General features: G+C 44.1%; 2 protein-coding genes across 3 annotated transcripts in view; one reads left to right on the top strand and one right to left on the bottom strand.

The window, feature by feature from the left end:
• The window catches only part of DENND2A (DENN domain containing 2A), a 96,659-nt gene that overhangs the window by 58,716 nt on the left and 12,009 nt on the right, over positions 1 to 25,934 (bottom strand). The window lies entirely within an intron of this gene.
• On the top strand, positions 731 to 13,421 carry LOC138674432 (neurofilament heavy polypeptide-like). The gene is made up of 2 exons (XM_069762274.1): positions 731 to 781; positions 12,504 to 13,421. Exons 1-2 carry the CDS (start codon positions 731 to 733, stop codon positions 13,419 to 13,421), a joined length of 969 nt encoding a protein of 322 aa, XP_069618375.1.

Genomic DNA, 25,934 nt, shown 5'->3' with positions numbered 1-25,934 from the left:
ATAGATTATCTTCAGTAACAGCGCGGTCACCTGCTGAGGTTTTCCTCCCCTATTAGGGGGCGTCACCGAGTTGTAATGAAGGTTACCTGGTTAGGAGCCCACTCGGAAGTTTCGCCCCCCTGAACCAACCCTGGCTACGCCTCTGGAGCTTCCCCTAATCCTAAGCAGAGGATTTGGAACTCTGTGTCAGGAAGAGAAATGCTATGAACAGCCCCATTTTTCTCGGGTTCCTCCTGTGTCCCTCACACCCCCGGACTCTGGTATCAGGCCCGGTTTACACATACGGTTTTCAGGCCAATGCCCCTGAACTGCAGCCTCCAACTAAAGGAGGAGGAAAAATCGCCACATTACAGCCACTTGACTTCCCAGGAGAAATGACTTGGGTTTTGTTCTATGAGGAGGCGCAGTCCGCCCATTAACCCCCGAGCTGCCGTCCTATTATGTAACGGGATGATCATGTCACAGCTGAGGTTACAGAAGGTGATTGCGGTACCCAGACGCCAAAAACGGTGGGCGCCCCGTGTCCTCGTGGACGGTCATAAACCGTTACCGTCTGCCGGGACCGGACGAAAGGGCAGAGACGTGAACGCGAGGGGCCGAGAGTGATAACACGACGTGAGAGTATTATAAGGCGATTACGGGTCAGAGGATCATGTGATCAACGCAGAAGTATCCGAACTGCGGTACATTCCCTTCTAATATCAAGTATTCAGTCTGTGGTTGGCGAAGTATGGAGGATCTCATGGGCCGCACATTCCTGGAGACAGCGCAGCTCAGCTGTGTATCTAAGCCCATACTGTGTGATCACTGCTGCTTAGATCCTGCATCTAAGCCTGTCCTATGTGATCACTTCTGCTTAGATCCTGTATCTAAGCCCGCACTGTGTGATCACTTCTGCTTAGCTGTGTATCTAAGCCTGTCCTGTGTGATCACTGCTGCTTAGATCCTGTATCTAAGCCTGTCCTATGTGATCACTTCTGCTTAGATCCTGTATCTAAGCCTGTCCTGTGTGATCACTTCTGCTTAGATCCTGTATCTAAGCCTGTCCTATGTGATCACTTCTGCTTAGATCCTGTATCTAAGCCTGTCCTATGTGATCACTTCTGCTTAGATTCTGTATCTAAGCCTGTCCTGTGTGATCACTTCTGCTTAGATCCTGTATCTAAGCCTGTCCTATGTGATCACTTCTGCTTAGATCCTGTATCTAAGCCTGTCCTATGTGATCACTTCTGCTTAGATCCTGTATCTAAGCCTGTCCTATGTGATCACTTCTGCTTAGATCCTGTATCTAAGCCTGTCCTATGTGATCACTTCTGCTTAGATCCTGTATATAAGCCCGCACTGTGTGATCACTTCTGCTTAGCTGTGTATCTAAGCCTGTCCTGTGTGATCACTGCTGCTTAGATCCTGTATCTAAGCCTGTCCTATGTGATCACTTCTGCTTAGATCCTGTATCTAAGCCTGTCCTGTGTGATCACTTCTGCTTAGATCCTGTATCTAAGCCTGTACTGTGTGATCACTTCTGCTTAGATCCTGTATCTAAGCCTGTCCTATGTGATCACTTCTGCTTAGATCCTGTATCTAAGCCTGTCCTATGTGATCACTTCTGCTTAGATCCTGTATCTAAGCCTGTCCTGTGTGATCACTTCTGCTTAGATCCTGTATCTATCTAAGTCTGTCCTATGCGATCACTTCTGCTTAGATCCTGTATCTAAGCCTGTCCTGTGTGATCACTTCTGCTTAGATCCTGTATCTAAGCCTGTCCTGTGTGATCACTTCTGCTTAGATCCTGTATCTAAGCCTGTCCTGTGTGATCACTTCTGCTTAGATCCTGTATCTAAGCCTGTCCTATGTGATCACTTCTGCTTAGATCCTGTATCTAAGCCTGTCCTATGTGATCACTTCTGCTTAGATCCTGTATCTAAGCCTGTCCTGTGTGATCACTTCTGCTTAGATCCTGTATCTAAGCCTGTCCTATGTGATCACTTCTGCTTAGATCCTGTATCTAAGCCTGTCCTGTGTGATCACTTCTGCTTAGATCCTGTATCTATCTAAGTCTGTCCTATGTGATCACTTCTGCTTAGATCCTGTATCTAAGCCTGTCCTGTGTGATCACTTCTGCTTAGATCCTGTATCTAAGCCTGTACTGTGTGATCACTTCTGCTTAGATCCTGTATCTAAGCCTGTCCTGTGTGATCACTTCTGCTAAGCTGTGTATCTAAGCCTGTCCTGTGTGATCACTTCTGCTAAGCTGTGTATCTAAGCCTATCCTGTGTGATTACTTCTGCTGAGCTACTGTATCTAAGCTAATTCTATACAATACTGTCAGTTTAGCTGATGTATCTAATCTTCTGTGTGATACAGTCTGTTGATCGGGTGTATCCAATCCTATCCACAATTTCTCCAGACACAATGCAATTTATTGGTGTATCTAAGCCTACCATGTGACGTACTGTTTGTTCAGATAATGTATCTAAGCCTGCTATGTGTAGTATTCTGTTGACCTAATGTATCTAAGCTTATCCTGTGTGATAATTTTTGCTTAGCTCCTGTATCTAAGTCTGTCATGTGTGACACTGTCTGCTAAGTTGATGTATTTAGACATGTCCAGTATTTTCCTGTCTGTGGAATTAGTGTATCCAAGCCTTTCCTGTGTGATACAGTGCTCTGACCTGTTGTATCTAAGCTAATCCTACATACAGTATGATGACATGGTGTATCTGAGCTGTTCCTGTGTGATACTGGAGGCCGAGCTCTTTTTATAGCAGTTTTATATGAGCACAAGTAGATAACGTATAACAGTATTATATGAGCACTGTATGACACCATTATGATGATACCATATAGCAGTATTATACGAGCACTGTATGACACCATTATGATGATACCATATAGCAGTATTATATGAGCACTGTATGACACCATTATGATGATACCATATAGCAGTATTATATGAGCACTGTATGACACCATTATGATGATACCATATAGCAGTATTATACGAGCACAGTATGCCACCATTATGAAGATACCATATAGCAGTATTATACGAGCACAGTATGACACCATTATGATGATACCATATAGCAGTATTATACGAGCACAGTATGACACCATTATGATGATACCATATAGCAGTATTATATGAGCACTGTATGACACCATTATGATGATACCATATAGCAGTATTATACGAGCACAGTATGCCACCATTATGAAGATACCATATAGCAGTATTATACGAGCACAGTATGCCACCATTATGATGATACCATATAGCAGTATTATACGAGCACAGTATGACACCATTATGATGATACCATATAGCAGTATTATACGAGCACTGTATGACACCATTATGATGATACCATATAGCAGTATTATATTAGCACTGTATGACACCATTATGATGATACCATATAGCAGTATTATACGAGCACTGTAAGACACCATTATGATGATACCATATAGCAGTATTATACGAGCACAGTATGCCACCATTATGAAGATACCATATAGCAGTATTATACGAGCACAGTATGCCACCATTATGAAGATACCATATAGCAGTATTATACGAGCACAGTATGCCACCATTATGAAGATACCATATAGCAGTATTATACGAGCACAGTATGCCACCATTATGAAGATACCATATAGCAGTATTATACGAGCACAGTATGACACCATTATGATGATACCATATAGCAGTATTATACGAGCACTGTATGACACCATTATGATGATACCATATAGCAGTATTATATTAGCACTGTATGACACCATTATGATGATACCATATAGCAGTATTATACGAGCACTGTAAGACACCATTATGATGATACCATATAGCAGTATTATACGAGCACAGTATGCCACCATTATGAAGATACCATATAGCAGTATTATACGAGCACAGTATGACACCATTATGATGATACCATATAGCAGTATTATACGAGCACAGTATGCCACCATTATGAAGATACCATATAGCAGTATTATACGAGCACAGTATGCCACCATTATGAAGATACCATATAGCAGTATTATACGAGCACAGTATGACACCATTATGATGATACCATATAGCAGTATTATACGAGCACTGTATGACACCATTATGATGATACCATATAGCAGTATTATACGAGCACTGTATGACACCATTATGATGATACCATATAGCAGTATTATATTAGCACTGTATGACACCATTATGATGATACCATATAGCAGTATTATACGAGCACTGTATGACACCATTATGAAGATACCATATAGCAGTATTATACGAGCACAGTATGCCACCATTATGAGGATACCATATAGCAGTATTATACGAGCACAGTATGCCACCATTATGAGGATACCATATAGCAGTATTATACGAGCACAGTATGCCACCATTATGATGATACCATATAGCAGTATTATACGAGCACTGTATGACATCATTATGAAGATACCATATAGCAGTATTATACGAGCACTGTATGACACCATTATGATGATACCATATAGCAGTATTATACGAGCACTGTAAGACACCATTATGATGATACCATATAGCAGTATTATATGAGCACTGTATGACACCATTATGAAGATACCATATAGCAGTATTATACGAGCACTGTATGACACCATTATGATGATACCATATAGCAGTATTATACGAGCACTGTATGACACCATTATGATGATACCATATAGCAGTATTATATTAGCACTGTATGACACCATTATGATGATACCATATAGTAGTATTATACGAGCACTGTATGACACCATTATGATGATACCATATAGCAGTATTATACGAGCACTGTATGACACCATTATGATGATACCATATAGCAGTATTATACGAGCACAGTATGACACCATTATGAGGATACCACATAGCAGTATTATATTAGCACTGTATGACACCATTATGATGATACCATATAGCAGTATTATACGAGCACTGTATGACACCATTATGATGATACCATATAGCAGTATTATACGAGCACTGTATGACACCATTATGATGATACCATATAGCAGTATTATACGAGCACTGTATGACACCATTATGATGATACCATATAGCAGTATTATACGAGCACTGTATGACACCATTATGAAGATACCATATAGCAGTATTATACGAGCACTGTATGACACCATTATGATGATACCATATAGCAGTATTATACGAGCACTGTATGACACCATTATGATGATACCATATAGCAGTATTATATTAGCACTGTATGACACCATTATGAGGATACCATATAGCAGTATTATACGAGCACAGTATGACACCATTATGATGATACCATATAGCAGTATTATACGAGCACAGTATGACACCATTATGAGGATACCACATAGCAGTATTATATTAGCACTGTATGACACCATTATGATGATACCATATAGCAGTATTATACGAGCACTGTATGACACCATTATGATGATACCATATAGCAGTATTATACGAGCACTGTATGACACCATTATGATGATACCATATAGAAGTATTATACGAGCACTGTATGACACCATTATGATGATACCATATAGCAGTATTATACGAGCACTGTATGACACCATTATGATGATACCATATAGCAGTATTATACGAGCACTGTATGACACCATTATGATGATACCATATAGCAGTATTATATGAGCACTGTATGACACCATTTTGAAGATACCATATAGCAGTATTATACGAGCACTGTATGACACCATTATGATGATACCATATAGCAGTATTATACGAGCACTGTATGACACCATTATGATGATACCATATAGCAGTATTATACGAGCACTGTATGACACCATTATGATGATACCATATAGCAGTATTATATTAGCACTGTATGACACCATTATGAGGATACCATATAGCAGTATTATATTAGCACTGTATGACACCATTATGAAGATACCATATAGCAGTATTATACGAGCACTGTATGACACCATTATGATGATACCATATAGCAGTATTATATTAGCACTGTATGACACCATTATGAGGATACCATATAGCAGTATTATATTAGCACTGTATGACACCATTATGAAGATACCATATAGCAGTATGATCCCTGTGTGGCCTATTTATAAAAAAAAAAAAAAAAAATCAGGTTCCTCGCATCATGTTCTCATACACTTTATGCAGTATTAGCCCTCTGTGTCTGTACTGCTACATACTTAGGCAGTTAACTGGTTCATGCAGCTTTACATGAACACCTGAGCCTTACACTATAGCTGGTCCGAATAACTAAAACAATTGTTACCATCCACCTCTCGTGTCTCCCCTTTTCCCCATAGTTTGTAGCTTGCGAGCAGCAGGGCCCTCATTCCTCCTGGTATCTGTTTTGAACTGTATTTCTGTTATGCTGTAAGGTCTATTGTCTGTACAAGTCCCCTCTATAATTTGTAAAGCGCTGCGGAATATGTTGGCGCTATATAAATAAAAATTATTATTATTATTATTATTATTATTATACGAGAACTGTATGACACCATTATGAGGATACCATATAGCAGTATTATACGAGAACTGTATGACACCATTATGAGGATACCATATAGCAGTATTATACGAGCACAGTATGACACCATTATGAAGATACCACATAGCAGTATTATACGAGCACAGTATGACACCATTATGAGGATACCACATAGCAGTATTATATGAGCACTGTATGACACCATTATGAGGATACCACATAGCAGTATTATATGAGCACAGTATGACACCATTATGAGGATACCATATAGCAGTATTGTACGAGAACAGTATGACACCATTATGAGGATACCATATAGCAGTATTATATGAGCACAGTATGACACCATTATGAGGATACCACATAGCAGTATTATATGAGCACAGTATGACACCATTATGAAGATACCATATAGCAGTATTGTACGAGAACAGTATGACACCATTATGAGGATACCATATAGCAGTATTATATGAGCACAGTATGACACCATTATGAGGATACCATATAGCAGTATTATACGAGCACAGTATGACACCATTATGAAGATACCACATAGCAGTATTATATGAGCACAGCATGACACCATTATGAAGATACCATATAGCAGTATTATATAAGCACAGTATGACACCATTATGAAGATACCATATAGCAGTATTATATTAGCACTGTATGACACCATTATGAAGATACCATATAGCAGTATTATATGAGCACAGTATGACACCATTATGAAGATACCATATAGCAGTATTATATGAGCACAGTATGACACCATTATGAAGATACCATATAGCAGTATTATATGAGCACAGTATGACACCATTATGAAGATACCATATAGCAGTATTATATGAGCACAGTATGACTCCATTATGATGATACCATATAGCAGTATTATACGAGCACTGTATGACACCATTATGAGGATACCATATAGCAGAATTATATGAGCACAGTATGACATCATTATGAAGATACCATATAGCAGTATTATATGAGCACAGCATGACACCATTATGAAGATACCACATAGCAGTATTATATGAGCACAGCATGACACCATTATGAGTATACCACATAGCAGTATTATATGAGCACTGTATGACACCATTATGAAGATATCATATAGCAGTATTATACGAGAACTGTATGACACCATTATGAGGATACCACATAGCAGTATTATATGAGCACAGTATGACACCATTATGAGGATACCACATAGCAGTATTATATGAGCACTGTATGCCACCATTATGAGGATACCACATAGCAGTATTATATGAGCACAGTATGACACCATTATGAAGATACCATATAGCAGTATTGTACGAGAACAGTATGACACCATTATGAGTATACCATATAGCAGTATTATATGAGCACAGTATGACACCATTATGAGGATACCATATAGCAGTATTATATGAGCACAGTATGACACCATTATGAGGATACCATATAGCAGTATTATACGAGCACAGTATGACACCATTATGAAGATACCACATAGCAGTATTATATGAGCACAGCATGACACCATTATGAAGATACCATATAGCAGTATTATATAAGCACAGTATGACACCATTATGAAGATACCATATAGCAGTATTATATGAGCACAGTATGACACCATTATGAAGATACCATATAGCAGTATTATATGAGCACAGTATGACTCCATTATGATGATACCATATAGCAGTATTATATGAGCACACTATGACACCATTATGAGGATACCATATAGCAGTATTATATGAGCACAGTATGACACCATTATGAAGATACCACATAGCAGTATTATATGAGCACTGTATGACACCATTATGAGGATACCATATAGCAGAATTATACGAGCACAGTATGACACCATTATGAAGATACCACATAGCAGTATTATATGAGCACAGCATGACACCATTATGAAGATACCACATAGCAGTATTATATGAGCACAGCATGACACCATTATGATGATACCATATAGCAGTATTATACGAGTACTGTATGACACCATTATGAAGATACCACATAGCAGTATTATATGAGCACTGTATGACACCATTATGAGGATACCATATAGCAGAATTATACGAGCACAGTATGACACCATTATGAAGATATCACATAGCAGTATTATATGAGCACAGCATGACACCATTATGAGGATACCACATAGCAGTATTATATGAGCACAGTATGACACCATTATGAAGATACCATATAGCAGTATTGTACGAGAACAGTATGACACCATTATGAGGATACCATATAGCAGTATTATATGAGCACAGTATGACACCATTATGAGGATACCATATAGCAGTATTATATGAGCACAGTATGACACCATTATGAGGATACCATATAGCAGTATTATACGAGCACAGTATGACACCATTATGAAGATACCACATAGCAGTATTATATGAGCACAGCATGACACCATTATGAAGATACCATATAGCAGTATTATATAAGCACAGTATGACACCATTATGAAGATACCATATAGCAGTATTATATTAGCACTGTATGACACCATTATGAAGATACCATATAGCAGTATTATATGAGCACAGTATGACACCATTATGAAGATACCATATAGCAGTATTATATGAGCACAGTATGACTCCATTATGATGATACCATATAGCAGTATTATATGAGCACACTATGACACCATTATGAGGATACCATATAGCAGTATTATATGAGCACAGTATGACACCATTATGAAGATACCACATAGCAGTATTATATGAGCACTGTATGACACCATTATGAGGATACCATATAGCAGAATTATACGAGCACAGTATGACACCATTATGAAGATACCACATAGCAGTATTATATGAGCACAGCATGACACCATTATGAAGATACCACATAGCAGTATTATATGAGCACAGCATGACACCATTATGATGATACCATATAGCAGTATTATACGAGTACTGTATGACACCATTATGAAGATACCACATAGCAGTATTATATGAGCACTGTATGACACCATTATGAGGATACCATATAGCAGAATTATACGAGCACAGTATGACACCATTATGAAGATATCACATAGCAGTATTATATGAGCACAGCATGACACCATTATGAAGATACCACATAGCAGTATTATATGAGCACAGCATGACACCATTATGATGATACCATATAGCAGTATTATACGAGTACTGTATGACACCATTATGAAGATACCATATAGCAGTATTATATGAGCACAGTATGACACCATTATGAAGATACCATATAGCAGTATTATATGAGCACAGTATGACACCATTATGAAGATACCATATAGCAGTATTATATGAGCACTCTATGACACCATTATGAAGATACCATATAGCAGTATTATACGAGCACTGTATGACACCATTATGAAGATACCATATAGCAGTATTATATGAGCACAGTATGACACCATTATGATGATAGCATATAGCAGTATTATATGAGCACAGTATGACACCATTATGAGGATACCATATAGCAGTATTATACGAGTACAGTATGACACCATTATGAAGATACCACATAGCAGTATTATATGAGCACAGCATGACACCATTATGAAGATACCATATAGCAGTATTATATAAGCACAGTATGACACCATTATGAAGATACCATATAGCAGTATTATATTAGCACTGTATGACACCATTATGAAGATACCACATAGCAGTATTATATGAGCACTGTATGACACCATTATGAGGATACCATATAGCAGAATTATACGAGCACAGTATGACACCATTATGAAGATACCACATAGCAGTATTATATGAGCACAGCATGACACCATTATGAAGATACCATATAGCAGTATTATATGAGCAAAGTATGACACCATTATGATGATACCATATAGCAGTATTATACGAGCACTGTATGACACCATTATGAAGATACCATATAGCAGTATTATACGAGCACTGTATGACACCATTATGATGATACCATATAGCAGTATTATATGAGCACTGTATGACACCATTATGAAGATACCATATAGCAGTATTATATGAGCACAGTATGACACCATTATGATGATACCATATAGCAGTATTATATTAGCACTGTATGACACCATTATGAAGATACCATATAGCAGTATTATATGAGCACTCTATGACACCATTATGAAGTTTACCTGCAGCTACCACCGATCGACCAAACCGCTGCATGACCATCTCTACCCTCACCTACTGTATTCTCACCCATCCCTTGTAGATTGTGAGCCCTCGCGGGCAGGGTCCTCATTCCTCCTGTACCAGTTATGACTTGTATTGTTTAAGATTATTGTACTTGTTTTTATTATGTATACCCCTCCTCACATGTAAAGCGCCATGGAATAAATGGCGCTATAACAATAAATAATAATAATAATAATAATACCATATAGCAGTATTATACGAGCACTGTATGACACCATTATGAGGATACCATATAGCAGTATTATACGAGCACAGTATGACATGTAGGTACTGTATAACACTTTTCCTTTGCGCACTGTATGGCACTATTATTTATTTTGTCAGTATTATAATCTCATGGCCCCTTTACTACTATTATTCCCACCTCCGAGTATGGGCCGCAGTGCACGGACCGGCTGTGGTCTCCTGACCTGAACCTGACTGTTCATGCGGTTGTGACGATGAGGTCAGGCGGCGGCCGGTCCCTGAATCACGGTCTGTAGCTGGATTGCGAAACACTGATGTGTGAACGGGGCTTTACTCAGTGTCACTCATTCTACGGAGGCGGTAATGGGAACCACGTGTCTTTTTTTTTTTTTTTAAAGGGGCCAATGAGCAAAAACTAGAAGTTGTTTTTTTTCGTGAAGTTGTTTTTTTCATGACAGTGAGTCCAAAAATTGTATTTCCCTTTTCCACTTCCCAAATCTTATTTCTAGAAATGGTAACTCTCCAAAAACATCTGAGCGGGACCGCCGGGTCAGGGGGGTCACACTGTAGAGCTTAAAGACATCTGCCCCCACGGAGGACAAATTAGGGAACCAGTAGCTTGTGTTTGGGCAGATCCCCATACTCCTATGATGGAGCATGTTTCCATACCATGAGTTGGATGACAACGTTGTCAAGCATTTTTTTTTTTTTTTTTTTGGGGGGGTTACTTTATCAACCATTACAAAAATCTGTCATTTTGTGTGTCCAGCTCTTATTCAAAGGTATACATCTCCATGGTAACAGACTACAAACAAACGCAGTGTAGTCAGATGTACTCTCTGTTTCCTCTTCTTTCTACCATCACACCTTGCCAACAGTCCTGAGTTTGCGGGTACCTGGAGGCTCAAGCGGGATGGTGCTTCCTCAAAAGTGGGGGGTCTTGCGTGGGGCTGTAATGGCGTTCCTGGGGGTATCAGCTAAACTAAGACATATAGGAAATGGCGGGCAGCCAGTGCTAGACTGGGTGGGGGGGAGGTGAGTAGTACTGTAATTTTTACAATTATTTGAGGACCACTGTTTGGAAAGTGGAAAGCCCCTTTAAGCCATAAGAGGAATGATAACTATAAAGGACGCCGCTGTTATGAGTACGGTACACCATGGTGACACGCGGTGATATTTGACGAGTGCGTGACAGTCGAATTATAAACTTTGTGCGCTGCTGGCACGGGTAGCGGCTGTGAAGAGGGAGGGGGCTACATCCCAAACATGAAGCCTCCTTGTTTATTTTGCTGATACCAGACGTGGGTATTTCTCCCAGCAGGAGACGGCTCGGGGATGAGAGCGCCATTGTGGGTCCGAGAGACTATGAGATATAGTTTACAGGGGTCCGATAGGGTTTCCAGCTGATCGAGGAGGATAAAGGGGGGAGTGAGGGTCTGACAAGGGACTGAGGTCCGGGTTGGGGATGTTTGCTGGGATTCTGGGATCTTGTACTGAATATCAATGCAATGGATGAAAGGAGCTGCTGGGCACAGATGCCCAAAAAACAAGTGTAACCAGCTGTGAGAGCAGAAATGAACGAGAGTGCGGCTCCCCACCCCAGCGAGAGTGCGGCTCTTCCCTCAGCAAGAGTGCGGCTCCCCACCCCAGCGAGAGTGCAGCTCTCCCCCAGCAAGAGTGCGGCTCCCCCCCAGCAAGAGTGCGGCTCCCCCCTCAGCAAGAGTGCAACTCCCCCCTCAGCAAGAGTGCGGCTCCCCCCCAGCGAGAGTGCGGCTCCCCCCAGCAAGAGTGCGGCTCCCCCCAGCGAGAGTGCGGCTCCCCCAGGGAGAGTGCGGCTCACCCCAAGCGAGAGTGCGGCTCCCCCCAGCGAGTGTGCGGCTCCCCCCAGCAAGAGTGCGGCTCCCCCAGCGAGAGTGCGGCTCCCCCCAGCGAGAGTGCGGCTCCCCCCAGCGAGAGTGCGGCTCCCCCCCAGGGAGACTGCGGCTCTCCCCCAGCGAGAGTGCGGCTCCCCCCAAGCGAGAGTGCGGCTCCCCCCAAGCGAGAGTGCGGCTCCCCCCAGCGAGGGTGCGGCTCCCCCCAGCGAGGGTGCGGCTCCCCCCAGCGAGAGTGCGGCTCTCCCCTAGCGAGAGTGTGGCTCTCCCCCAGCGAGAGTGCGGCTCCCCACCAGGGAGAGTGCAGCTCCCCCCCCCAGCGAGACTGCGGCTCTCCCCCAGCAAGAGTGCGGCTCCCCACCAGGGAGAGTGCAGCTCCCCCCCCCCCCAGCGAGACTGCGGCTCTCCCCCAGCAAGAGTGCGGCTCCTCCCAGCGAGAGTGCGGCTCCCTCCCCAGCGAGACTGCGGCTCTCCCCCAGCAAGAGTGCGACTCCCCCCAGCGAGAGTGCAGCTCCCTCCCCAGTGAGAGTGCGGCTCCCCCCAGTGAGAGTGCGGCTCCCCCCTAGCGAGAGTGCGGCTCCCCCCAGCGAGAGTGCGGCACCCCCCCAGTGAGAGTGCGGCTCCCTCCAGCGAGAGTGCGGCTCCCCCCAGTGAGAGTGCGGCTCCCTCCAGCGAGAGTGCGGCTCTCCCCCAGCGAGAGTGCGGCTCCCCACCAGTGAGAGTGCGGCTCCCTCCTCAGCAAGAGTGCGGCTCTCCCCCCAGCAAGAGTGCGGCTCCCCCCAGAGAGAGTGCGGCTCCCCCCAGTGAGAGTGCGGCTCCCTCCAGCGAGAGTGCGGCTCCCCACCAGTGAGAGTGCGGCTCCCTCCTCAGCAAGAGTACGGCTCCCCTCAGCAAGAGTGCGGCTCCCCCCAGCGAGAGTGCGGCTCCCCCCAGTGAGAGTGCGGCTCCCTCCAGTGAGAGTGTGGCTCCCCCCAGCGAGAGTGCGGCTCCCCACCAGGGAGAGTGCGGCTCCCTCCTCAGCAAGAGTGCGGCTCTCCCCCCAGCAAGAGTGCGGCTCCCCCCCAGTGAGAGTGCGGATCCCCCCAGCGAGAGTGCGGCTCCCCCCAGTGAGAGTGCGGCTCCCTCCAGTGAGAGTGTGGCTCCCTCCAGTGAGAGTGTGGCTCCCCCCAGTGAGAGTGCGGCTCCCTCCAGCGAGAATGCGGCTCTCCCCCCAGCAAGAGTGCGGCTCCCCCCAGTGAGAGTGCGGATCCCCCCAGCGAGAGTGCGGCTCCCCCCAGTGAGAGTGCGGCTCCCTCCAGTGAGAGTGTGGCTCCCCCCAGCGAGAGTGCGGCTCCCCACCAGTGAGAGTGCGGCTCCCTCCTCAGCAAGAGTGCGGCTCCCCCCAGCAAGAGTGCGGCTCCCCCCAGTGAGAGTGCGGATCCCCCCAGCGAGAGTGCGGCTCCCCCCAGTGAGAGTGCGGCTCCCTCCAGTGAGAGTGTGGCTCCCCCCAGTGAGAGTGCGGCTCCCTCCAGTGAGAGTGCGGCTCTCCCCCAGCGAGAGTGCGGCTCCCCACCAGTGAGAGTGCGGCTCCCTCCTCAGCAAGAGTGCGGCTCTCCCCCCAGCAAGAGTGCGGCTACCCCCAGTGAGAATGCGGCTCCCTCCAGCGAGAGTGCGGCTCCCCCCCGGCGAGAGTGCAGCTCCCCCCCGGCGAGAGTGCAGCTCCCCCCAGTGAGAGTGCGGCTCCCCCCCAGCGAGAGTGCGGTTCCCCCCCAGCGAGAGTGCGGTTCCCCCCCAGCGAGAGTGCAGCTCCCCCCCCGGCGAGAGTGCAGCTCCCCCCAGTGAGAGTGCGGCTCCCCCCCAGCGAGAGTGCGGCTCCCCCCCAGCGAGAGTGCGGTTCCCCCCCAGCGAGAGTGCAGCTCCACCCCCACAGCGACAGTGCGGCTCCCCCCAGTGAGAGTGCGGCTCCCTCCAGCAAGAGTGCGGCTCCCCCCAGCGAGAGTGCAACTCCACCCCCACAGTGAGAGTGCGGCTCCACCCCCACAGTGAGAGTGCAGCTCCCCCCCCGCTAGAGTGCGGCTCCCCCCAGTGAGAGTGCGGCTCCCCCCAGTGAGAGTGCAGCTCCACCCCAGCGAGAGTGCGGCTCCCCCCCAGCGAGAGTGCGGCTCCCCCCCAGCGAGAGTGCGGCTCCCCCCCAGCGAGAGTGCGGCTCCCCCCCAGCGAGAGTGCAGCTCCCCACCAGGGAGAGTGCGGCTCCCCCAAGCGAGAGTGCGGCTCCCCCCAGTGAGAGTGCGGCTCCCTCCAGTGAGAGTGCGGCTCCCCCAGTGAGAGTGCGGCTCCCTCCAGCGAGAGTGCGGCTCCCCCCAGTGAGAGTGCGGTTCCCCCCCAGCGAGAGTGCAGCTCCACCCCCACAGTGAGAGTGCGGCTCCACCCCCACAGTGAGAGTGCGGCTCCCCCCAGCGAGAGTGCAGCTCCACCCCCACAGTGAGAGTGCAGCTCCACCCCCACAGTGAGAGTGCGGCTCCACCCCCACAGTGAGAGTGCGGCTCCCCCCTCAGCGTGGCGAACAATACCAGCGCTGATTAAATATTTCACCCTAAGGACCTGCATAAAAAGTGGCAGAAATGTACCCCAGTCTGATTCCAGTACTCCTTTTCCCCCTTCATCGACTCTGGCGTACAAAATTCCAGTTTTGATGAATCATGGTTTAATTTTTCTGCTTGCTCCGGGACTCTAAGATTGATGGCCTATCCTTTTCTGCGTGCTGTCAGTCAATGAGAACATTCTTAAAGGGGATGTTTAGGACTTTAGCATCGATGGCCTATCTTTAGCTGATCGGCGGGTGCACCGGATGTCGCCCCCCCACCAATCAGCTAAGGATAAAGCATCAATTTTAAAGTCCCAGACAACCCTTTTAAGAATATTCTCATTGACTGACAGCAAGCAGAAAAGGATAGGCCATCAATCTTAAAGTCCCGGACAACCCCTTTAAGTATAGTTATGAGCCTCAGGCTCCGTTAGGCGTTGTAGTACGGCGCCGCCCTGCATCTTGAAGATGTCACTTGTGTCTGTGCGGCCCTGACCTGGCGGCTTCCTGTCCGCTCTCTGTATAGGATTGTGTACATTCAGCTCCTCACGTAAGCGGAAACATGGCTGGTTTTTTAGGGCAAAACCCTGAAAATAGGAGTAAGATCTCTAGAGGAACATGAGTCAAAGGGGGACAGGGTGGAATTTTAACCCTTGCGTACACTAGGCCTCATTTCTCTGTGTTTCCCGTAGCAACTAATCACCGCTCAGCTTTCATTTTTAAAACCTTCAAGATCCTCTCCCAATATGTAGGTGTAATAATATTAGCAAATACCTCCAATTAAAAATGTTGTATAGTTCTTCTGATTAGCTATGTGGTTTACCCCATGTGCAGGGCATTGCAGTAGCTTAGGTATCCATGGTTACAGCCACTGATATAGTGACAGTTAATTGTTAGTGGTTGTAACCATGGATACCTAAGCTACTGCAATGCCCTGCACATGGGGTAAACCACATAGCTAATCAGAAGAACTATACAATATTTTTAATTGGAGGTATTTGCTAATATTATTATTATTATACCTACTACATATTGGGATAGGATCTTGGAGATTGGAGCATCCTTTAACTGTGGTCAAATTTAAAGGGGTTGTCCACTACTTAGTTTCTCATGAACTATACTCAGGATAGGTAACAAATATCAGATTGGTGGTGGCGGCCGTATGTAAGCGGTGAACTCCACGGCTCCATCCACTGTGTACTGGCAGTTTTTGGTACTGCAGCTCAGCTCCTATGGAAGTGAACGTAATCTGAGCTGCAGTACCTGAGAACGGCCACAACACAGAGTATGGCGCTGTTTACACTCCTTACATACAGCCATTTCCATATTCTCCATAGTAAAGATCTCCGCTTGCTGTCAGTGACTAAGAACATTGACTGTTTCCATTTAGAGGCAGCCTAATACAGACCTATTTCTTCTCACAGCTGAGGGTTTGTTACAGTGGTTTAGAGCCTAAAATTCTTTATAGCGAAACCTCAACACGCTTTTTATATTGCTTGCGTAACCCTAGGCCAAATGTGAAAAAGAATGTTCACATTCACCGACAGTAAGCAAAGATCTTGGAATTGGAAAATAAGGAATTAATAGATAGGAACTGAAAAATAAAGGATATTAGGTAGTTGAAGAATATGTAAAGGGTTCTTCCCCTCTCCAAGATCCAAAATATGTAGTATGTGTAATAATAATAATATTAGCACTTACCTCCAATTTGAAATATAGGATAGTTCTTCTAATTAGCTACGCGCAGGGCATTGCGGTAGCTTAGGTATCCATAATTATGACCACTAACAGCCAACTAAGAAGCTGTCACAATATGAGTGGTCGTAAGGATTCCTAAGCTACTGCAATGCCCTGCACATGGGATAAGCGACACAGCTAATCAGAAGAACTATACTTCACAATTTATAATTGGAGGTATTTGCTCATATTATTATTACATCTACTACATATTGGAATAGGATCTCCGTTTCTCCACACACAACATATGATCATGTTTTGCTCATCCTGACATAACCGTGCTCTTCCTCGGCGACCTCTAATTGTGACTTTCACCCACACGCCGGACGTGATGCTTTTTCTCACGCTGAAGCACAGGAAGTGACAGTGTTAATAACAGGAAGTGACACAGACGAAGAAACGCTGCAAAGATGTGTGAAAATAGTAAAAACACTCAGGCGAAGCTATAGGGGGCGCAGAGATGGCAGACACACCCGGGTCCTGGTGATGAACGGCCCGCGACCATGTCGGAGGACAATGGCACAGAATTTCCATTAGGATCCAAGAGCCTCATGTTTCGCCTCCGTGTTACTCTTAGTCCCATAGACAATGAATGGAGCAGTACTGCCAGAGGTGTAACACTGCGGTCACAGAGATCGAGACCGCCGCCCGCCAACGCCAGAACTTTCAGCAGAAGCGTATTACGGCACAGAGACCCGTCGGGTCAGTACACTGCAATATATGATGACAGCCAATCAGAGGCCAGCAGCTGACGTCGATGTGCACGTGACAGAGGGCGCATGGCAGTGATGTCGCTTTTACGCTGATGTCAGCTGCCGGCTTCAGAAAAGGATGGTGTGCGGTGGGGGAGTGGAGGAAAGGTGAGTATAATTGTTTATTTTTTTCTATGCATTTAAGAACAGGGACAGAAAGTGGGACATATACCAGGATGGGGGATATATACTGTATACCAGGATGGGGGATATATACCAGGATGGGGGATATATATACCAGGATGGGAGATATATATAACAGGATGGGAGATATATATCAGGATGGGGGATATATACCAGGATGGGGGATACATATAACAGGATGGGGGCATATATACCAGGATGGGAGATATATATCAGGATGGGGGACATATACCAGGATGGGGGATATATACTGTATACCAGGATGGGTGATATATACCGTATACCAGGATGGGGGATATATATACCAGGATGGGGATATATATACCAGGATGGGGGACATATATAACAGGATGGGGGCATATATACCAGGATGGGAGATATATATCAGGATGGGGGATATATACCAGGATGGGGGGTATATATATAACAGGATGGGGTACATATATACCAGGATGGGGGACATATATAACAGGATGGGGGACATATATACCAGGATGGGAGATATATATCAGGATGGGGGATATATACCAGGATGGGGGATATATATACCAGGATGGGGGACATATATACCAGGATGGGGGACATATATAACAGGATGGGGGCATATATACCAGGATGGGGGCATATATACCAGGATGGGGGATATACAGTGGGGCAAAAAAGTATTTAGTCAGTCAGCAATAGTGCAAGTTCCACCACTTAAAAAGATGAGAGGCGTCTGTAATTTACATCATAGGTAGACCTCAACTATGGGAGAAAAACTGAGAAAAAAAAATCCTGAAAATCACATTGTCTGTTTTTTTAACATTTTATTTGCATATTATGGTGGAAAATAAGTATTTGGTCAGAAACAAAATTTCATCTCAATACTTTGTAATATATCCTTTGTTGGCAATGACAGAGGTCAAACGTTTTCTGTAAGTCTTCACAAGGTTGCCACACACTGTTGTTGGTATGTTGGCCCATTCCTCCATGCAGATCTCCTCTAGAGCAGTGATGTTTTTGGCTTTTCGCTTGGCAACACGGACTTTCAACTCCCTCCAAAGGTTTTCTATAGGGTTGAGATCTGGAGACTGGCTAGGCCACTCCAGGACCTTGAAATGCTTCTTACGAAGCCACTCCTTCGTTGCCCTGGCGGTGTGCTTTGGATCATTGTCATGTTGAAAGACCCAGCCACGTTTCATCTTCAATGCCCTTGCTGATGGAAGGAGGTTTGCACTCAAAATCTCACGATACATGGCCCCATTCATTCTTTCATGTACCCGGTTCAGTCGTCCTGGCCCCTTTGCAGAGAAACAGCCCCAAAGCATGATGTTTCCACCACCATGCTTTACAGTAGGTATGGTGTTTGATGGATGCAACTCAGTATTCTTTTTCCTCCAAACACAACAAGTTGTGTTTCTACCAAACAGTTCCAGTTTGGTTTCATCAGACCATAGGACATTCTCCCAAAACTCCTCTGGATCATCCAAATGCTCTCTAGCAAACTTCAGACGGGCCCGGACATGTACTTGCTTAAGCAGTGGGACACGTCTGGCACTGCAGGATCTGAGTCCATGGTGGCGTAGTGTGTTACTTATGGTAGGCCTTGTTACATTGGTCCCAGCTCTCTGCAGTTCATTCACTAGGTCCCCCGCGTGGTTCTGGGATTTTTGCTCACCGTTCTTGTGATCATTCTGACCCCACGGGGTGGGATTTTGCGTGGAGCCCCAGATCGAGGGAGATTATCAGTGGTCTTGTATGTCTTCCATTTTCTAATTATTGCTCCCACTGTTGATTTCTTCACTCCAAGCTGGTTGGCTATTGCAGATTCAGTCTTCCCAGCCTGGTGCAGGGCTACAATTTTGTTTCTGGTGTCCTTTGACAGCTCTTTGGTCTTCACCATAGTGGAGTTTGGAGTCAGACTGTTTGAGGGTGTGCACAGGTGTCTTTTTATACTGATAACAAGTTTAAACAGGCGCCATTACTACAGGTAATGAGTGGAGGAAAGAGGAGACTCTTAAAGAAGAAGTTACAGGTCTGTGAGAGCCAGAAATCTTGATTGTTTGTTTCTGACCAAATACTTATTTTCCACCATAATATGCAAATAAAATGTTAAAAAAACAGACAATGTGATTTTCTGGATTTTTTTTTCTCAGCTTGTCTCCCATAGTTGAGGTCTACCTATGATGTAAATTACAGACGCCTCTCATCTTTTTAAGTGGTGGAACTTGCACTATTGCTGACTGACTAAATACTTTTTTGCCCCACTGTATATATACTAGGATGGGGGATATATATACCAGGATGGGGGACATATATAACAGGATGGGGGCATATATACCAGGATGGGAGATATATATCAGGATGGGGGATATATATACCAGGATGGGGGATATATATACCAGGATGGGAGATATATATCAGGATGGGGGATATATACCAGGATGGGGGATATATATACCAGGATGGGGGATTTATATATCAGGATGGGGGACATATATACCAGGATGAGGGGTATATATATAACAGGATGGGGGACATATATACCATAATAGGGGATATATATACCTGGATGGAGGACATATATACCAGTATGGGGGACATATATACCATGATGGGGGATATATATACCAGGATGGGGGGCATATATACCAGGATGGGGGATATATATACCAGGATGGGGGATATGTATACCAGGATGGGGGATATATATAACAGGATGGGGGGCATATATACCAGAATGGGGGACATATATACCAGGATAGATGGGAATACATACCAGAATAGGGGACATATATATCAGGATGGGGGACATATATACCAGAATAGGGGACATATATACCAGGATGGGGGATATATATACCAGGATGGGGCCCAGGATAATGGTAGGTGAGGGCCCTGGTTACACAATTTCCGTTAAGGCCAAGGAGCCTTATGTTACGCCTCTGTATGAATGGTGCCATGGCCACACATGCGCACACAGTGCCATAGACAACAAATAGAGCGGTGTTGCACATGCTCAAACATCATGTCATTCAAAGAGGGCACTTCAAAGCTCCGACCTGAGGATCGATGCGGTGCGACCCCCAGCAAGTAATCACAGTTCCTGTGGATAGGTTGGGATGAAACTCTTAAAGAGGTAAGGGTGTATCTTTATATAGCTATGAAGATATGCTATTCTGGATCAGGAAAGCTGGGTGACTGCCAAAATATATTATGCTATTATTTCTTCAGTAGTCAGAGCTCCGCTTTTCAGATACAGAAAGATGAATGATAAAATTATGTCTCCCTGCAGCCACCACTAGAGGGAGCTTAGTGTATGCGATTTTATTATTGATTTCTCTGTATAAACAGTAGGCAGCTTCAAGGGGTGACAGAAGGGGATTGTAATATGGGGGTTACCTGGGGTCACATATGTAGTTTCCAGATAAAGTAAGATTTAAAACTTAAAAGAAACAAAGCTAAACTTTTATAGTGTGTTTTTTTTCTAAAACAAGACATGCTCTTAGAATCCCTCGATGATGACCGCCCCCTTGACTTTCCACTGGGCATAACACAGCCTAAAAATTTGGAATAGTTTGTCCTTTTAAGAAAACCAAACTAATGTAGATTTTAGCACTTGTGATCAGCTCTGCATTCAAGGCCTCAACTCTAATACACCCAACTCCTCCCCCACGCTCATTAGTGTATGACGGCATACTTCCCCATCTGGACTGGAGCCAGGATGTGTGTATGGACACAAGCAGCTCCCATAGACAGTGCTCCTTAGATTCCCTGGACTAATATAAACAGTGTCCTTATTCCAAGAGACCCGTGAGAATAGACGAGTCTGCAGCTGGCCCTTGCCTTAGCGAATCCATTGCTCCATTATCTACACTTAATGCCTTTCCAGATACCTGCTGAGTTGGCATCACTTAAAGGGCAGTTCTATTCACAATTGATATTAATATCAATGGCACAGAAAATATTCGCTAGTCATGTAGGCAAAATATTATAAAAAAAATTGATAAATGTTTAATTTTTATTCTTAAAATCCCTTCTCTATAATATGGGTATAGCTGTTTCCTATGTTCATTATTGCCTCGACTAAGAATCCCACTGTATATGAACTGTGGATGAGTTTGGGCCTCTAACCATGTGTGATCTTAATGCATCGATCGAAATTATCTCAGCAGGGTCACGCTTACCAACATTTATCATATGACAGTTAAAGCTCCTATTATTCCATTAGGGAATGCTCCCTAAAATATAAATTATCATAACTCACAGCCCATTTACAAACAGATTTGCAAACTGTGCTATGAAAATCAGAACTTTTAATAAGATAACAAAAAAAGGGTACCGCGATGGGTCTCCACTTCAGGCCTCATAGAAAAAGTCTCTGTCTACAGTGGTGCAAGCCATGTTGGTGACCACCAAATGGCTCGGGCATCCATCTGAATGGAATAGAGCTGCACATACGCCTCACCACAAGGGTTAATACCAAAATCCTTAAGGATTGCTACATCAGATTGACCAAAATAGAAACCACCTGGGAAATTTCACAATCGCAAAAAAGAAAAACCTGGAAACTGGAGATATTTATCACTAATCCTGAAAAACCGTAAACAGTCGACGACATTGGCCAAGGTGGAAGAGGACTATTATAATTATACAGACCCCAGATGAAAACCTATTGAACTAATATTGGTCTAAGGCTTAATTCTGACCCCAGACCAGACCTCTGTCCGCTGCAGACTCCAGGAACAAGGAGAGGTAAGAGTTTGACCCAAGCTATATTGGCTTTTGGTGTATGGTCTATATATTTAGCCATATGTACCCCAGACCTTAAAAATTATTATAGGCCCCCCAGACCGGACCCCCTACATAAATAGTTGCAAAGCACATCCCTAAACAGTTACAGACTAAAGACCCCTTAAATACAGACTCCAGGCCAGACTCCTGTATGCTGCAGTGCTCAGGAATGAAATATAGACCAAGGACCATACCTCCAAAATATATACAGCTGCAGAGCTGATCCCTAAACAGTTACAGACCCTAGATCATACTGCTTACATAAACGCAGAACCCAGACCAAAACTCTCTACACACATACAGAAGCCAAAAAGGAAAAAAATAGAACTTCAACTAGACCCTCTAAAATATACAGACACAGGCTAGATCCCTAAAAAGTTACCAACATATAATCCATAGGTGACTTAAATACAGACTTCCTAAGAAAATACAATTCCCAGACGAGACTATAAAGGAAAGGTAAAATAAAAATGAAAATAAACAACCCGGTTGACTGTCATAGTCCATCACTTAGAAACTATAAGGCATCCCATCAGCTGTTGAGCATGATGACCACTAATGAATCCACATCTGAACCACTGATTGACAGAAGATTCTCCGGTAAAATCCTCCAGAGCTGCGCTCCTCTGTATTTTTCCCACCATTTAACTCAAAACATATGATTTACTAGGCGGCCTGTGGTTACCAAACAAACCACGAAGTGACCACAGTACGTCGGTCCGGGCGCATAACAAGCAGTCATCACTGGGAACCTCTGATGGCCGGATACCAACTAGCTGGCAATATGGCTGCCAAGCTGATGGATCCAGCCATACCTGAAACTATTGTTCACTGGTGTCAACCATAAACCGATCGCAGACTTTTCTGAAAAGCTCAGCCAAACTGGTAAGTAATAAGGAGGGATCAGTACTTTGTGCAGCACAGTGGCACCATCAGTTCATCAACGGGGGGTTCCAAGAGTCGGACCTCCACTGATCTGAAACTTTGCAGTCCCAGATAACGATTTTTAGCACTGATGTTATGTGACTACAGTATAGAATAAACAAGGCGTTAATGGTGGTCTCCAGCAGAAAAGACCCCCTAAAACGTATACAGATAGTTCTCAGGATTCTTTATAGGGCAGGAACTCCAGGTTTTAGATACAAAATTAACAATCTACTTAAATGGAAAAAATATGCCTGCCTCCAGCCACCACTAGAGGGAGCTCAATGCATAATGATATATATTGCTTCCATTGGTCTCAATAATAAACCTGTATGCAGTGAGCTCCCCCTATTGGTGACAGAGAGAATTGTATTATTTCATTAGTGAACCGGTCACAAAAAGTTACAGGGTTGTACGAACCCCCATAAATGTACTACTGAGAATAAAAAACGTGTTTTAAGGTCAGTCTGGTAGAACGGAGGGCCCCGGGTGTTGGGAGCATAAGATGGACACCAAAATGCAGCCTAAATACCATCACGGCAAAGCATTTAGATGACATTAGATGCAGTATTGCAGATGGTTCCATATGGAAAGCCCCCGTCACGGTCCATTTCTTCACTTACACCATTTCATTTGGTTATAAATTAACAGGATCCTGGCAACAACACATCACATCACTGATTCTTATTCACCAACCATGTATAAAAAATGCCTGATGTGGGTCAGGAGCATGAACCATAGCCTATAAATTATGTCACCTCTGCTCCTGTCTCTTTAATAAAAGATCTGCGCCTGTTTCTTTAATAAAATGTATGTCCCTGTCTCTTTAAGAAAAAATGATTAAAAGGGAAAACACTATTTTATTATCTTTTAGAGAATCTATGAACACTTAAAGGAACATGCACGAGTCACGTGATACATTGTCTTATACCAAGTGGGGGGCCGGAGGGGGAGGATCAAGATTTATATATCACCAGTATCGGGCTGTGAGTTGTGCTCCGCCCCCTCCGTCCCCGCATTAGGTATAGCACAGTGGGGGCACCTGTCAGTTTATTGATAGATTTTCTGGAACATGGCTTCTTAAAGTGAAAGCTGCAGTTTTCTGGGCAGAAAATAAAAATTCAATGGGGGAAATCTGTGTAATTTCCACAAAGAAGAGATCTGTGAGATCAGTCCTGTGTAGACGTCAATTTATAATTTGGAAAAGTTATACCACAGTATAGATAGATAGATAGATAGATAATAGATAGATAATAGATATATGATAGATAGATAGATAGATAGATACAGTGCCTACAAGTAGTATTGAACCCCCTGCAGATTTAGCAGGTTTACACATTTGGAATTAACTTGGCATTGTGACATTTGGACTGTAGATCAGCCTGGAAGTGTGAAATGCACTGCAGCAAAAAAGAATGTTATTTCTTTGTTTATTTTTTTTTAAATTGTGAAAAGTCTTTTCAGAGGGTCATTTATTATTCAACCCCTCAACCCACCAGAATTCTGTTTGGTTCCCCTAAAGTATTAAGAAGTAGTTCAGGCACAAAGAGCAATGAGCTTCACATGTTTGGATTAATTATCTCTTTTTCCAGGCTTTTCTGACTATTTAAGACCCTCCCCAAACTTGTGAACAGCACTCACACATAGTCAACATGGGAAAGACAAAGGAGCATTCCAAGGCCATCAGAGACAAGATCGTGGAGGGTCACAAGGCTGGCAAGGGGTACAAAACCCTTTCCAAGGAGTTGGGCCTACCTGTCTCCTCTGTTGGGAGCATCATCCGGAAGTGGAAGGCTTATGGAACTACTGTTAGCCTGGACAGCCTTTGAAAGTTTCCTCCCGTGCCGAGGCCAGGCTTGTCCGAAGAGTCAAGGCTAACCCAAGGACAACAAGGAAAGAGCTCCGGGAAGATCTCATGGCAGTGGGGACATTGGTTTCAGTCAATACAATAAGTAACGTACTCCACCGCAATGGTCTCCGTTCCAGACGAGCCCGTAAGGTACCTTTACTTTCAAAGCGTCATGTCAAGGCTCGTCTACAGTTTGCTCATGATCACTTGGAGGACTCTGAGACTGACTGGTTCAAGGTTCTCTGGTCTGATGAGACCAAGATCGAGATCTTTGGTGCCAACCACACACGTGACGTTTGGAGACTGGATGGCACTGCATACGACCCCAAGAATA

This window comes from Ranitomeya imitator, chromosome 4, assembly GCF_032444005.1.
Source record: "Ranitomeya imitator isolate aRanImi1 chromosome 4, aRanImi1.pri, whole genome shotgun sequence".
NCBI lineage: Eukaryota > Metazoa > Chordata > Amphibia > Anura > Dendrobatidae > Ranitomeya > Ranitomeya imitator.
Note: the sequence above shows the minus strand (reverse complement) of the source record. Positions and strands in the feature narration are given on the sequence as shown.

Excerpts from the sequence above, each read along its gene's own strand:
- LOC138674432 (XM_069762274.1), top strand. The coding sequence starts at position 731 with ATGGAGGATCTCATGGGCCGCACATTCCTGGAGACAGCGCAGCTCAGC. Across the intron at positions 782-12,503 it reads AGACAGCGCAGCTCAGCTGT|GAGCTGCTGGGCACAGATGC; the intron begins GTATCTAAGCCC and ends AATGGATGAAAG.